At 41.2% G+C, this 15,717-nt stretch overlaps 1 protein-coding gene across 3 annotated transcripts in view; it reads right to left on the reverse strand.

Annotated features, from left to right (window-relative positions):
• Nucleotides 1–15,717, reverse strand: part of SPAG9 (sperm associated antigen 9) — a 154,774-nt gene that overhangs the window by 90,965 nt on the left and 48,092 nt on the right. For all 3 annotated transcript variants that reach the window (XM_075014966.1, XM_075014965.1, XM_075014967.1), the window contains one exon: nucleotides 12,244–12,397. In XM_075014966.1, coding sequence (XP_074871067.1) covers nucleotides 12,244–12,397 — 154 coding nt within the window. The remainder of the gene's footprint in view (nucleotides 1–12,243; nucleotides 12,398–15,717) is intronic.

The following is a 15,717-nucleotide window of genomic DNA, read 5'->3' on the forward strand; positions in this document are numbered from 1 at the left end:
CAAATACAAATAAATTTCAGAGGGATAACTCTTAGTCACCTTAAAAAATGAACAGATTATTTGGGCATAAGCTTGTCTGTGCTGGAATCCCAGATAAAACTGAAATGAAAAGTATGCAGGAGTTTTTATACTAAAGACCCCTTGGGCTCACAGGTATTTGGACTTAAGACTTCTACCCAGATGCTGCTCATTCAATCTTTCTAGTCTTTCAAATGCAAATGATGGGTGCTGTACAATAAATATACAGTAAACTCTCAATAATGGATGAATGCAGGAAGGGGTGTCTGTTAAAACCAAAAGTCCATTATATTGGAGGGTTTACTCCTCCAGCTCCCAACCGCCCATGCTCTGCCCTAAGCACGGCAGCCCCTTCGGCTTCAAGCCGCCCGCACTCAGGATGGAGTGCAGGAGCTCCTCTGTCTCTGAGCTGCCGCTGCTGCTAATACTCCCCCCAGCCAGCAGCTGGGATCATCGCCACTGATCTCAGCTGCAGGGGGAGGGATGGGGAAGATATAGCTGTAGCAGTCCCAGCTGAGACCAGGGACCCCATGGCTGCAGCGGTCTCAGACATGGGGGGGACTGGTGGCGTCTCCGGTGAGTCACTCTTTATAGTACTTAGAGTACAGTAATGTACTCTCCTTCCTTTCTTTGGGAAGCAGGATAGCAGACATCTGTTATTACCGATGTCCAGTAACATGGGGTCTACTATAGAGAGGGTTTACTGTACTTTCAGGTGTGCATCTAGATTAATGTAACAACATCTCAGACATGAAGGCAAACACCTCTCCCCCACCAACTCACCTACGAAGCATGTGTTTGATTTGGAGTCTACTGTGCACATTACTACTACGACCTCTGGGTTCCCTAATATTTTTTACTCTATACAGCCTTCAGAATCCCAGACCCCCAAATAATTTTTGGGATCATTAACACACATTAATAATTATCCAGAGTCCAAACCTCTAGTCAGGGGAACTGTACATGCACTGCCATGTTCTGAAACCCAACCTCCTCGACCCTGTCCCAGTCTGAAAGAACAAAACATTGTGTATTGGATAAGATGTCCTGCATTTACCTGCAGTATGCACTAAATAGGAATGTTACATTCTGTATGTGCAGTAATGGCTGTGTTACCAGGCACTCAGACAACCAGCGCACTCCATAAATTGGCACCTACTCCATCAGTGGGCAACTGGCTTGGAATGGTGGAATGGGGCCGGTGGCCACAGTGTGATGACTGTTCAGCTGATGGTAGCAGCAGGAGGGCAGGGCTAGATGCCCAGCCAGCAGTGATGGCAGTGGAGCCAGGGCTGGCGGTCTAGCCACTGGCAGCAGCAGGACAAGGGGTCTGCTCCAATAACTGGCACATTTGATTATCCGGCAACACCCATTCTCCAAGGATGCCAAATAATAAAGCTTATACTGTAACTTAGTCTATTTTATTCTACCCGATTTTCTTCACTCCCACTTCTTCCTCAGTTTCTCTCTCACTACAGATTAAACACTTCATTTGCTGTACGTTATTTCTACTTTTCTCCTGCGCAATCCTTTTGCTTTCCCAACACCGCTTTCCATCCCACTCTTCACTCCCCAAATGTACTGACTTTGGCTCAGATATCATTGCTCTGCTCTCTCTGGCACTAGCCCTCACCCCCAGAAACACACCCCACCCAGCCTCAGCCATCCCTTCAGATAAAGGGCTTGAAAAAGTTTACTGCATCCAATAGTAAAAGAGAAGAGCCCCTTTATCTAGGGGCAATATGCAGCTATAAATCCAACCTTCCCACCACTCTGTGCTTGCATTTCTGCTAGGGTGCTCTTCCTGGATCTTGCTCATGGAATAAGGCCTTTTTCTGCAGCCATACTGGAAGGCCTACAGCTTCATCTGCAGCCATATCCAAAGAGCAGCAGCCATCAACTGAAACAGAGTCACAGGCTCACGTTCCATCTAAGCTGCATTAAAAGAGTATAATAGCAGGCTTCTACAGAGACCTTGCCCCAACGGCACCCAATATCACCAGATAAAGAAATAGGTTTCAAGATAGGTAAAGAAAACTTAAGTTTGATAGCATTCTGTCTGGCAGGAAACACCATATCAATACTTGGTGTTGGGAAATTCTCATTCTATGATTATGAGAATCAAGCCTTACCTTTCCTATTGTTTGCCTGTAACATCTGTCTGTTTTTCAATTCTGTCTGCTGTATGATTGTGTGAAGTGTAAATCAATTAAGGTGGTGGGGTATAATTGTTTAGGTAATCCTGTTATAATAAGCTAGGACTGGTTAGTAAAACTTAAGTAAAATAATTAGTTACAGTATAGCTAAGCAGGACTCAAGTTTTACTATATAAATGGGGACCCAAAAGGAAGTTCTTTGGGAACTAACTCCAGGAAACAGCTCCAAGATCAGTGACACTGAGCAGAAACTGGAGTCCCCCAGATGGATCTGATCCTGACGGGCCATCTAGACAAGTCCATCTGCCTAATTGGGAGTAGTGAGCTTGCCATGTGCATTTTTTATGAACATTAGAGACTGAGTTGGATATTACTGTGTTAGGCTCTTTCACTGGTAAAAACCCCCACAGACTGTAACGTTATTCCTGAGCCCAAAGGCAGGTGCCTATATTGAGGTGATTACGCCTGAGCCTTAGGAATGAGTGAGTAAGAGAAGGTGCCTATATTGAGAAGGTTATGCCTGAGCCCTAGAAATGGGTACAGGTGTCTGCCCATAGTGTGTGTCAATGACAATTTAGCGCAGTTGACACTCACAGGCTCCATCCTTTATGGTCTCCATTTAGTAAGCATGAAGTGTGAAGGCATACCACCTTCCAGTAGCCAGACTGTGAGACAGTTGTTTCCCATGCCTAACCCACAACCTTGACTACTGCAAGGGGAGGACATTCTCTGCTGAGCTGCCCCTAACACCTTTATCTGAAGCTCCCTTTTAACCTGCCTCTTTGGCTGCTTACAGTTGTCCCCATCAGCAGCAACAAACTGACCTGATCCACAGTGTCTTTAAGAGCAGCAGCAAAGTTTGACAGAGACTTGTTAATTTCACTCTGCTGTTGAGATCTACCAGGCCAACAAAGACCTTAGTGATGTCTAACGATTTACCTAAGCAACAGTGCTTTGTACTCTATTGCTTAGAAAGGGTTCTCTGCCATCCTAAGTGTAAAATCTTATCTTAAATTCCTACATTAACAGTATTTACCTCAATGAAGCTCCCAATATATGAATTTTTAAAGCCCTTATGCTTAAGTTAGCACTTTTAGGACCTGCCCCATCAATGACAAAGTTTACTATTAGGCTTTATTAAACAAGATTTCACTGTGCTGAATTATGTATATAAACTTCCCAATTTGCACCCATTGTAAAGTGTCAGATTTTGAACATCAAACAACTGCTGTTGATAAAGCCTCCCATTGTTTGGAAGTGTCAGCATTGCTTTCAGTGTCTCCATATATTTCATTAACAAACAACCAGGCTGGGAAGAGTGAATAATTGTTAATCTCACAATGAGTGAACTGGAGACTGTAATACAATGTTACATCTCTGACAGAGTCCAAAATTATGTGAATTTACCCAAAGATAATCAGGAAATCATGAAGGCCAAAATTAAAGAATTCTAGAAAACAAGAGAAGTCCATTTTCTAAAAAGGCTATATGATTAAATATTCTAAGTTGCCTTTTGAATGTTAACGGGCAACAGGTGCTTTTGTAAAGGTTAAATTCAGTAAATGGATAAATTATTCATATTTTAGTGAACAAGTAATGAAGGCAGGAAACTGTACTCTGACTATGCAAATCCAGAACTCACCCACACAGGGAATAAAACCTCAACATGAATGTTGGCTCTGTTCAAACATTTCTCCAACTCTGTATTCTGAATGCATCCACTGAAGAATGCAGCACACATACGGACCATTGACTTTAGCACAGAAAAAGCACCAAATAGCTTGACCGCCCAACAGAAAATGGCTGTGAAGAAAAAGGGTCTCAACTGAGTTTGAATCGATTGTTTCCAAAAATTGTAAAGGATTAAACAAGTGTTTCAGTATAATCCCATTGTTTTGCTATAATTACTCTATTTCTTCCCCTGTGTTTGGAAAAAGGATCTATCAGTAGATTCAATGGATGGCAATATATGACAAGAATCAATGGACTTAAATTGCAGCAAGGGAGGTTTAGGTCGGACATTAGAAAAGATTTCTTTACAATCACGATGGTTAAGTACTGGAATAAATTGCCCAGGATGGCTGCAGAATCTCCATCATTGGAGATAATTAAGTACATTTTGGCTAAATATCTAGCAGGCATGACATACATGGTGACTGGTCCTGCCATGAGGTCAGGGGACTGGACTCAACCACTTGAGTCCCTTCCAGTTCTAGACTCTCCATTTACGCAAGGGTTCTGGTCCCATACACCCTCACATAACCTGAGTTTCACGTAAATTGGGGGCAGCTTTTTCCCCAGTGGAATGCACATTCTGCAGCCAGGGAAGCAGCAGGAGCACCTGAAGCTCCTTTTGAATGGCAAGTCCGGGGGTTGAGGGAGGCGCAGCTGGGGAGGCTCAAGCCTGGCAGTGGGCTGGGGCTGTGGGAGAGGGGTTAAGACTGAGGTGAGTTAGGATACGGCCGGGGGGTGGAATTGAGCTGGAGCTGTGCACAGGTGTTTGAACCAGAGCCCTGTACGGGGGTGGGGGTAGGATTGAGCCAGAGCCATGAGCGGGTGATGAGCCAGTGGGGTGTGGGGTGGTGAGCCAGAGACAGAACCAGGTGCACAAGGGCTGGTGAGCTAGAGCAGCACATGGGTGATCAGCAGGGCACGGGAAGGGGATTTGGAGTTACGCTTAACTATCATTAATGTATTCTCTGATTCTGTATGCTCCAGAAATCAGTGAAAGTATAATTTCATTACTCAGGAGTGAGTCTACATATTTTCTCAAAATATTTTAGAAATCTGAAAGAGTCAAGTTGTATTTTGTAAGCAATGCTTCCTAAAGATTTTTTCCCCTCTCAGAACTAAGCTGTTTTTTCAAAATTAGGTTACTAAGCCTGTGAAGAACTAATAAACATTTTGTATGCACTGCAATTAGAGTAGGGATAGAAGAAAGCAGTATAAAGCTGCATCTTGCCATCCAATGGTGCCCAATACTGTCCTTACTTTACAAAATTCCAGGATACTCAAACTCTGGGCACCTACATGGACACATGTTTAGGTAAACTATTGGGCATCCTTCAATTACTACTGTATGAAAAATGTAGGTACTTGAAAGCAATAGTACAATACACTGGTTAGATACATCACGTTAAAAGCCCATTATAAAAAGAAGTGAATATTCAACTCCTTATAGTGACTGCAGCCCATTATATCCGTCCAAAAGGATCATTTATTTAATACAGGTACTGTGCTTGGCATTGTGTAAGATAATCAACTACTAATGCTTTCACAGATACAGTCCCAGCCCATAAAGAGCTTAATCTATAACTGGACTGAGATACTTATATATAGTGAACATTAAAAAAGTGCATGCAGGGTGGCCATTTTAACTGCGAACGAGTTAATATTTTCAAAAGGACTAATGCTAAGACATATACTTGGACTATATGAAGTGACAGGGATTGTTTTCTGGAGAGGATGGAATGGGAAGAAACTCTCTTCGTAACTCAACACCAGCCACTTAAGTGATGTAGCTATAATGTGTGTTTCGGCAAGGCAACTCCTTACAAAGCCTGTCAATTTCTGAGTTACTGAACCTGCCATGGGGAAATAAAACGACAGAGGATTACTTACAATGCACAGGAGATGCTGCATGTCGAACAGTCCAGGGAAGAGCTGACAGTTTTGGATCCAAATTCAGATGCCCAAGTGACAACATGAATTGGCACGCTGACCCTCACTAGTTTGTTAAAAGCTTCACATTTGTCAACAGAAGGAAAGGCTCTAGGAACTGCACTTTTTGGGAGCTCTCACCTCCTCAAAGTTAGGAAAGTAAGCTTGAGATATCATATGCTAATTGAGAAGATATCATGGGGGCTGCCCATGAGCACTGGATACAGAGAAATGTATCCACTGAAGAACGGCAACAGACAACCAACCAGGGTTCTTGGTAAATCAAAAAACATATGTGAAATTCATTTACAGAATGCTAGACTAGCACCTGAGACCACAGATGATTCCCATCTCTGCCACTGGCTTCCTGCGCGACTTTAACCAAATCACTTCACCCTGTCAGTTTTCCCACATGTCAAGTGGGAATAAGGCTACATACTTCCCTTCTATCTGCACAGGGCTCTACTGGCAGAAGACTCATGTAGCTTTTAAGTTCATCCATTTTCTTTAAATCAAGGAAATTTTACTTTGAAGTTTAGTATGCAATTTCATTGTCAGTCAGTCATTCGGGTGTATGCACCCATGTCGAACAGTATGGAGGAAGAGACTGAGCTATTTTATAAAGACTTGACAAAAACGGTGGAGGAGATACTGAAGAAAGATGTGTTGATCATCGGAATGCGAAGGTTGGAACGAATAATGAAGGTTGGGAGAGAGTCACGGGAAGGTTTAGATATGGAGAAAAACGAACAAGGTGAAAAACTGTTAAGAGTTTGCCACAGAGCATGAGATGGTGATCTGCAACACTAGATTCCAACAAAAGGACTGTAGGAAGTGCACATGGCGATTGAATGACAGGAAGTCCAAGAACACGATAAATATGATTGATAAGAAGATGGATAACATCAGTACAGTAGTGCCAAACTTTCCAAGGAGAGGATCTAGACTCAGACCACAGTCTAGTGATCACAAATATCAAGATAAAACTCAAAAGAAAACGTCAAACACAGTTTAAGAAAAGAAGAGATGTGGCGAGGCTATGTGAGGAAGAAACAGGGAATGCATACAGAACAGCACTCAAAGATTAAGAATATCACCATAGAGAAAGACCTGGATAAGAGTCGCAGGGATAGCCATTGCTATAGAAGAGGCAATTGAGCAGACTGTTCCAGAAGAAGAAAAGATCAGTAAGAAGTGGATTACCCAGAAGACACTGAAGTTGGTTCAAGAGAAGAGCTTTGAAGATCAGAAGAGATGTTTCTGAGATGGCAGAACAGCAATATAGGATGAAATGCAATGAGGTAAGGAAAGCAGCCAGAAAGGATAAGGAGAAGTGGTTAGAGGAGCAATGTGAAGATATTGAGAGGTATTATAGCGAATATAAGACCACGGAGATGTATAAGACAATTACGAATATTAATAGGAAATGGCAACCGAAGCAGATGGCAATCAAAGATGAGAACGAAGAATGCTCATGAACAGGGAGAAGATTGTGCAGCGATGGACAAGATATTGCACCAATCTATACAAGGCACAGTTGGACCCGAGTATCTCAGAGAGACTGACTGAAGAATTGAAAGAGATCTCCCCCGAGCATCAAGAGCAAGACCGATATTTCAGAGGAAGTAGAAAAAAATAGTGAAACGACTAAACAACAAGAGCCCTGGAAATGATAAGACCATGGGAGAGATGATCAAATATGAGGGAAAAAGCATGATTCAAGAAATACACCGACTATGTAATATAACATGGAAAGAAGGGAGGGCACGTAAGGAACGGACACGATCTGTGCTAGTGACAATACCCAAGAAAGGAAGTACATTGGAATGGAAGAACTACAGAACGATTGCCATATAAATCAATACTAGATAAACTGATTCCAGATACACAATTGTCAGCTAGAATTGTGCATCTAGAATCATCTTTGAAGTCAAGTGCAGACCTGCCCCAAGCCTAAAGGCTTCTTAAAAAAGAAATTAAAGACATGAAATGGTGAAAACGAATATACCTTCTTAGTTCTAGTTTAAAAAAGTAAATACACTGAGCTCTCTGAAAATTTACAGTAATGGTTCCTTAACCGGGAAACATGTTTACAAAAACCACCAACTGCCTCAAGGTTTGTAGCCAGACAGAACTCCCTCTCTCTCTCTACTCCATCTTGTCTCTCCTGGGTGCTTCAGAGTACCAAAGGGTTAAAAGAAACAGCTCAGTCCTGGAATGCCCAAGACCCAGATGTGCTTATCTCAGCCACAGTCTTTTGAATGCTCCAGAGCAAGAGACAATGGGCTAACAAACAGCCAGGCCTCAGACTGCTCTTGGCTAACTACTGCCAGTTGATTCACCTACACAAATGTCCCAGACGGAGGAAAAATCTCTGGCCCATAAAGACAATAATGCCCTAAAATTATCTCTACCCCACAGGTGTCAACCAGCCCTATGAGAACCAGTGTTTTGAGACAAGTTAATTCAACTGGCACCTCTTTAGATAAGGAAGAAGCATACGTGACCCAATGGGTATAAAGAAGGGCCTGGCAGACCCCCTAATTGAGCTCCAATTATCCCTACCTGCCAGTCAGGAGGCTCATTGCCTCCTGAGGTCCTCATTATTTATTGCTTCTTCCCAAGGGATTGAGTGAAACGCTGGCTATGCCACATTGGTAATGCAGGGGTGAGAATAAGACCTGTGAAGTGTATTGCTTTTCTTTTCTTTTCTTTGTGCAGGTTCAATAACATCTATGAATTGTTACATGCTAGCTATTGACAACTAAAGAAGAGTGTAAAACTTGTAATCTTTGCAAAAAAGTATAAATCTTGTAAGTTTGCAACAAAGTACATATACCTTGTAATCATAAAAGCTTAACTCTTTTAGTTAAATAAACAAGTCATCGGTTAAGTGGTAACCTGACTCTTCCTGTTACTGTGCAAACCTAACACAAAACAAAGAACCCAGTTGCTTTTCAGCTGTAATAGCCTGGTCACTGGTGGGGTGTATTGAGAGCTGAGCGCTGAGTCGTGCTGCCTCCACAGAGCAGAATACTGGGGCACCCATCAGCCTTCTTGGCTGCCCACTGCAAAGGGACTCCATCCTAGCAGTTGAAGACTCACATGTAGGACCCTGGGGCATCTGTCAGCCTGCCCGGGCTGCCCACTGCGAACGGGCTGTCTGTCCGAGCAGTAAAAGAGTCGGATGAAAATAAGGGCATAGGTGGTATCTCATCCGGCCATCGGCTAACAAGGTTATACTCAGGATGCATTAAAAACAGCCACCAATTCAGCACCCAGTAAGACAACAGGTACACAAGTTCAGTCAAATATGCTGACGAGCATCCACTGAGGATGTAAAATACCTAAGGGCAAAAATATCAGACAGCTAAATAAACATTTTGAAGCAGGGTTGATGTTCTGCCAATTCATAGAGAATGAGAATTTGAGTTGCAAATGTTTTATGATGAGTAAGATGCAAAGCAAACAACCTTATTCCTAAGACCACACTAAAACATTGTCTTCTCTCCTTATTGCTCTAATATCACATGGCACTTAACCCAGAAATTTGTATAGCAGCTAGATTTTATTTATTATTTTTATATATATATATGCATGCATGTGTGTGTGTCCGAACAATGTGCTAAGCACTTAACACATGCGAGAACATGCTTCCACAAAGAAGAGTACATTCTAGGTAATCACGTGAAGGAAATAAATCAAAAAAGTACTGAGGTAGGCAGTGAGGAATGGTATGTTCCACTTTATTTTAGTTTACACAGAAGATTACGAATCCTTCTGAATGGAAGATCAGTATCTGTAGGGTTACTAGAAGAAAGAAATTCTAAGCTGGCTGCTATAGGCAAGATGGTTCCAGTGTAGTATAAAAGATTCTATTATCTGCAGCTGAACTCAGAATGTACAAGCAGTGCAATGGTAAGGGTGGGAGGTTAAATTAACAGGGTCATGTTCTGAGTCCTCTATGCGTGTGTAAGGGATAAAGAAATTTGTGAAGGTAACACCAGTGCTCAGGCTCCAGCCCAAACCTGGAAGTCTGTACATCAGTGATGCACACCTACTGACCAAGCTGTGAGCTTGAGTCACCTGGCATGGGCCAGTCACAGGTGTCTATTTGTTGTGTAGAAAAATCCTTTGAGGCCTTAAGAAAAAGGTCTAACCTGAAACTGTACGATACCTCAAGGACTGGCAAGCACTGTAACTAAAGCAACTGAGTCAGACAAAGAGTGTAAAGCAAAGACTTGGACTGTATTATCCATCAGAGTAAAAATGGATTATGCTGGAAGCCACAGAGCCATTGAATACTTGGACACTGTCCAGTTCATCTCACCTGAAAGTTACTGCTCTGGAACATACTCCTGTTTTCCCACACATGATTCTATTGCAGAAGTGGTTTTCAACAAGGAGTATGTGTACACATCAAGGTCTTCCAGGGGATGCATGAACTCATCTAGACATTTGCCTAGTTTTACAATAGGCTACAATGAAGAGAGCACTGGCAGAGTCCATACAAACTACAATTTCACAAAGTGAGAAAGCAAGCCTTTTCTCCAGTAATCATGTGCTGACACACTTGTATTTTTACACCGGATTTCGTGAGCAAGCAGTTTCAGCAAAGTGAAATTTGGAGGTGCACAAGACAAACCTGGCTCCTGAAAGGGATACAGCAGCCTGCAAAGTTGGAGAACCACTGAACTACAGTATTTCTATTCATGAACTGCAAAAAGGATAGAAGGCTCTTTCGAGGGGTCTTCTGATGCTATTGTGAGTTGCTGTATGTATCATGATCCGTTTTATAGACAATGCTTTATCTCCTGAGTTGGGATATTTATCCACCTGTGAAGAGGCATCCTTTGTGTACCACCAAAGTAGATGGGTTCATTAGGGGTAAGGCCCTTTTGAACAGAATACAAGAACAGGTTAGCCATGTGGTATAATCTTAGTATAGCTCTCACTTTCCTGGACTGAGAGTGATGGAGGCAGCACACTTAGCCCATCCAGGGAGACTCATAAACCCAGCAGTTTAGGCACCTGGTTTTTAGACCAATTTAAATTCTCTTGATTCAAGAATTGAGCATCTTAGGGGCCTTACTCTTCTCCTGAATGGTCATCTTGTTCCAAGAAAACAGTTGGAAAGCCCATCTTTGGAGAACTGGGATTAGAAGACAAACCTGCAGGGCTAGCCCACCCCATGGGATTTATGGCTCTCATCTTCAGACACCAGCAATTAAGACCTGTGGCCATTTCAATGAAGTTAAATACTGAACAGAAATAAAAAGAGGACAATCTCTGTCACTCTAGTAGTCAGATTTATTTTTGTTGGGCAGCCTGTTTAAGCGCATTTCGCAGTGCACAGAGTATATTCCTTCTGAAAGGCTGCAAACCCAAGGGTCTGCTGACAGCAAGCAGCTAAAAATCACACTATGTTAACTAAAATTGTACAAGATACAGAAAGCTTACCAGTTCTGTTGAACTTTGATATGCAAGTCCTTTTGAATTCTCAAAATACTACATGAGCTGTGTTTGGGGAACTATATAGAAATGGGTAGGCCTTCATATTTTTATGGCACCCAGTGTGGGATTAAGTTTAAAAACAGGAAGAGAACATGTCAAATTAATTTGGATTTTTAAAATATATAAAAACCATTTCAGGAATCGCATGTGTTAAAATTGGGTCTACTTTCCTCCTCTGAATCACATTACTCAATATTATTTAATTTTCATTTTAAATTATCTGCACAAAAATACACAAATTTTTACATGCAGCTTTACAAGTCACTATACTTGCTGAAGACAGTTTTTCCATCCAACAGAATATTAAATTTCCAAAAATGTGCCTATCCAGTCTGTAAGTACAAGAATTGCAGGCCTTAAAGTTTACTTAGGCTGCTTCTACACTCACTTTGCAGGTGGAATGGGGAAGCAGGCTAATGGGGAGCTAATGTGCATATACAGTGCCTCATAGTAGGAAGGCAGCCATGTGAATTTCAAAGTGCAAACTTCGAATTTTAGACCAACAGTGTAGATAGGGGCAGCTTCGAAATAAGTGCCCCCACTTCAACATTCCCTTATTCCGATCTAGTTTTGCTAGCGCCTCATTACCACATCACGTCCAATGGGAGGGGGGCAAGTGCAGAAGCAGCCCTAGTAAGAAAAGACAAAAACCATCTTTGAAATAGCAAGAGACAGATCTTGAGTTCGCACCCCTGTTGAAAGTGCAGTTCACGTCCTCATTCACTGACTCCACAAAGTTCCTTTAAAACACAAGACTCACTCAAAAATCACAGGCAATGGTGCAAGACAGTTCAGCCCTTCCTGTAATGTAGGTATCACCAAGCATACCCCAAAACCATGGTTTAAGGAAGGCTTCTCATAATATGCAAAAGAAACCTGAAAACTAATAGCTCACCTTTAGGCTGGTGTTTGAGCGTGGCTGGCTTAGCTCATGGAATTTCCAGTGCTCTGATCCAGGTGTTTCCCCAGCTTCTCTCCGAGTCTCAGGTGTAAGCAGTGCATCTCCCGGAGGTAAAGGAAAGATGCCCAATGATATAGGACGCTCTTTTCTGTTTGGAAAAAGTCACATTTCAGGAGTTTGTTTCACACACTCACTCCTACTATATTTCCCATTAAATGCAAATGTAAGTATACAGTGTTTGCATTTTTTAAAATTTCCCCATATTATTGTTATGTGTTTCAAAGTCTGAGTACTTTAGATCAATTCCAGTTTTGAACAACTTTGTGCATCAGTTATGCTGGACGTCTATACGCATTAAGTGGCTAACTTTTTTTTAAATAAGAAATAATTGTTGGACCATGAACAGAAGTATCAATGTTTTAAAAAGTCTAATTTTTCTTTAATTCAGATGTTGCACTAGCAATCTAATTGCATTCAGAGGCCACTGTTGAAAGCGTATATTTTCTCAGCTGTTATACAGAACCACAATTTCTGTAACAATCATCAACTACTGAATCCAGACAAATCTTCATCTCATTCACTTCAAGCAGTTATGGCTTTCCTTTAAGTTATCCAAGATTTACATGTTTTAAAAGCATTTCACATGTACAAATACTGTCTATACATCTAAAGACCACACTTTATACTCTGATTAGCTGTAGGCTTGGGTGCAAGCAGAAGGACCCATTATGAGAACTTGAGGCTCTAAAAATGAAGGTTCTATTTTTGGAATGGACTAAATTTAAGTCTCCAGCTTAATTAGCATGACAGAAACTACATAAAACTACTTTCCCAGTTACGCATTCAGATCCCATGGCAATATCACTGATGAGTTTTCAATCTTGATGCACTTACGGATATTAGTTCCTAAATAAATAGCAAATGGCAGGACATCTATGTTGGTTTATTAATTTAGACATCCTTTTCAGTGTATAAATGCCGATGACAGAAGTTAGAGGGCCCCCCCCCCCCCCCCGAATCAATAGACCAATTGTATATAGGGCATCGAGAAAGCTGGTAGCAGAAAGGTCTGTCAGAGATCCTCGAACAAGTTCATGGATGGTTTTAAAATCCTCATCCTACCACAGCTAGCTACTCTATATTCAGCTGTTAAGCTAGAGAAATCAGAAGTAATCTAAAATACATCAAAAAGCTCACAAAATTCCAGACTACAACGATGCAGATCCTAGCTGTTCCTTAAAGTTTTCTGAAGTGCTGACAAGGGCTAGAGGGGAGAAGTCAGGAGGGGGGCCTAAAATTTAGACAGTTGTTAATTTTGGCATTTAATAAGTTTTGCAACTTGTTTTTACAGGCATTCTTCAGTAACTAGTACATTTGTCCAGAAAAATGCTGGAAAAGCAATTTTTAAAAAAAAGATATTCAAATTATGTCTCACTTTTTTGTGCCCTAAATTGTTTTCATGTGTCATCATTTTTTTATTTTTATTCTGGTAGGGGTCTCAGAAGCTGGAAGTGGCCCAGGCCTCTTGTTGACACCTGTTTAAGGGAGCACCACACCAACAATTCAGTATCACTTGTCAGATTGGTTAAAGCAAAAGCTTCCACCCTCCTCTTTCATGTAGAAGACATAAATTTGGGAGGCCCCCAAAGATTCATCTCACAGGCCTTTCCCAAAATCCTAGGACTTGTACTGCATCCCACTGGGGTCATGACAATAAAACAAACCAGACTATGCTGGCAGAGAGAGACCAAAACCTTATGAAGAAAGCCATGTGCAGAACACTGCTTCCAGCTCTGTAAAAGAATGTCAATCTGACCATTAACTGAAGAAAGCATAGTAACAGAGGTAACTGTTAGTCTTACTGCAACAAAACAAAACATAGCACTTTAAAGTCTAACAAAATGATTTATTCAGTGCTGAGCTTTTGTGGGACAGACGCACTTCATCAGATTGGAAATGAGATCGATCTGATGAAGTGGGTCTGTCCTACAAAAGCTCGTCACCGAATAAATCATTGTTAGTCTTCAAAGTGCTACATTTCTGCGGTTTTGTTTTGTTGAATAAAGAGAAGATAAAGCAAAATGGTTGCTTTGCCAAAACAGCATGATCCAGAAAGAAACGTGTGCAGTTACGTGCCTCCACCAAAATTAAAGGTGTGGTTAAAGCTAGAGATGCAAGTTTACCAAAAGGTAAGAGGTGCAAAAGTATACAAGGACCCCAGAAAACTGAGCTTTGCAAAACAAAGCAGGCAGAAAGCACAGTCCACGCATCAGTAGGGACCTAGCTAGAAAACCAGGATACTATTTTCATAATTATGAAGCAGACAAGTCTAGTTTTGTAAAGTGATGAGAGCCCGGTCTACATTAGCCAGGGACAAATTCAGTCTGCTAGCGAAGCCTGTGCTGGAACACAAAAATTAGCCCTCTGCAAGGTCTGCGCTCCGAGGCAAAGGTGTCAGAAAAAGCTGAAGTAAAGATATTCAAGAAGAGCTTGCACATGGGGTCCAAAAAAGCAGTATGTTGTTTTGAAAATAGTCAGTATGTCTTGGTAAGTGTTCAAGAGATTAAAGCCTTTTAGGAAATAAAGGAAAATGCCTGACCGAGCACCTCCTGAGTGCTGATACATAAAACACTAAATTTATGGGAGAACATCTGTTTAATTAAATACACTATAAAAATCAATTAAAAGATTCTGCACTAGAAAATGAGCATGCACTGAAGATCTCTGGGTAGGCTCTTAACCAATACAGAAAGACAGCTGAACATTCAATCAGCATTAACACATAGTTAAGCAGATACTGTGAAGCAAATGAAAAAAGCAACAGCATTCAAGGCCACAGATTAAAAAGTACTTGTGGAACAGTAACAATTTTCAAAAAAATACCTCACTAAATAGTTGCAGAGCTAAACAGAATCTTTTGTTATAACAACAGGAGATTTTGGAATCTATTCAAGTACTTGCTTTGTTTAGAATTCCCACATTTTAAATACATTTGGGGAAAACACATCCACACAATTAGTTTTCACTTCAAATATTGATTTTTTTGCTCAGTTGGGAGGACGGGAATTAGCTGGAATTTCATTTTTAAATGAACTGTGGTGACCTAGAGTAAATAGATAGATGTCTTGTATGTTCAACATCAAAAACAAAATACATGCCAGGGAGAAGTCATTAAGCTGTAATACGGTCTCTTTTCTGATGAGCAAGATAGTTCTCCCACTAAGAATAGGTATCAACTTGATTGCTTATGTATGGGATGAGGAAGAATCAAAACCTACTTTCAATTGTTTTCATTAAACCAGCTATGAAAATCAACATGGTTTTTGAAGAGACTGGTTTATTTACATATTACATTAGTTCTTAAATTTATCCCAAGGCTCTACTGAAAAAAAGACTTTCAGGAAAACTTGAAATACTCAAGTCACTTGAAGCGATGACAACTTACTACTATTTTTACCACAATAATAT

This window comes from Carettochelys insculpta, chromosome 20 (assembly GCF_033958435.1).
Source record: "Carettochelys insculpta isolate YL-2023 chromosome 20, ASM3395843v1, whole genome shotgun sequence".
In the NCBI taxonomy this organism is placed as follows: domain Eukaryota; kingdom Metazoa; phylum Chordata; order Testudines; family Carettochelyidae; genus Carettochelys; species Carettochelys insculpta.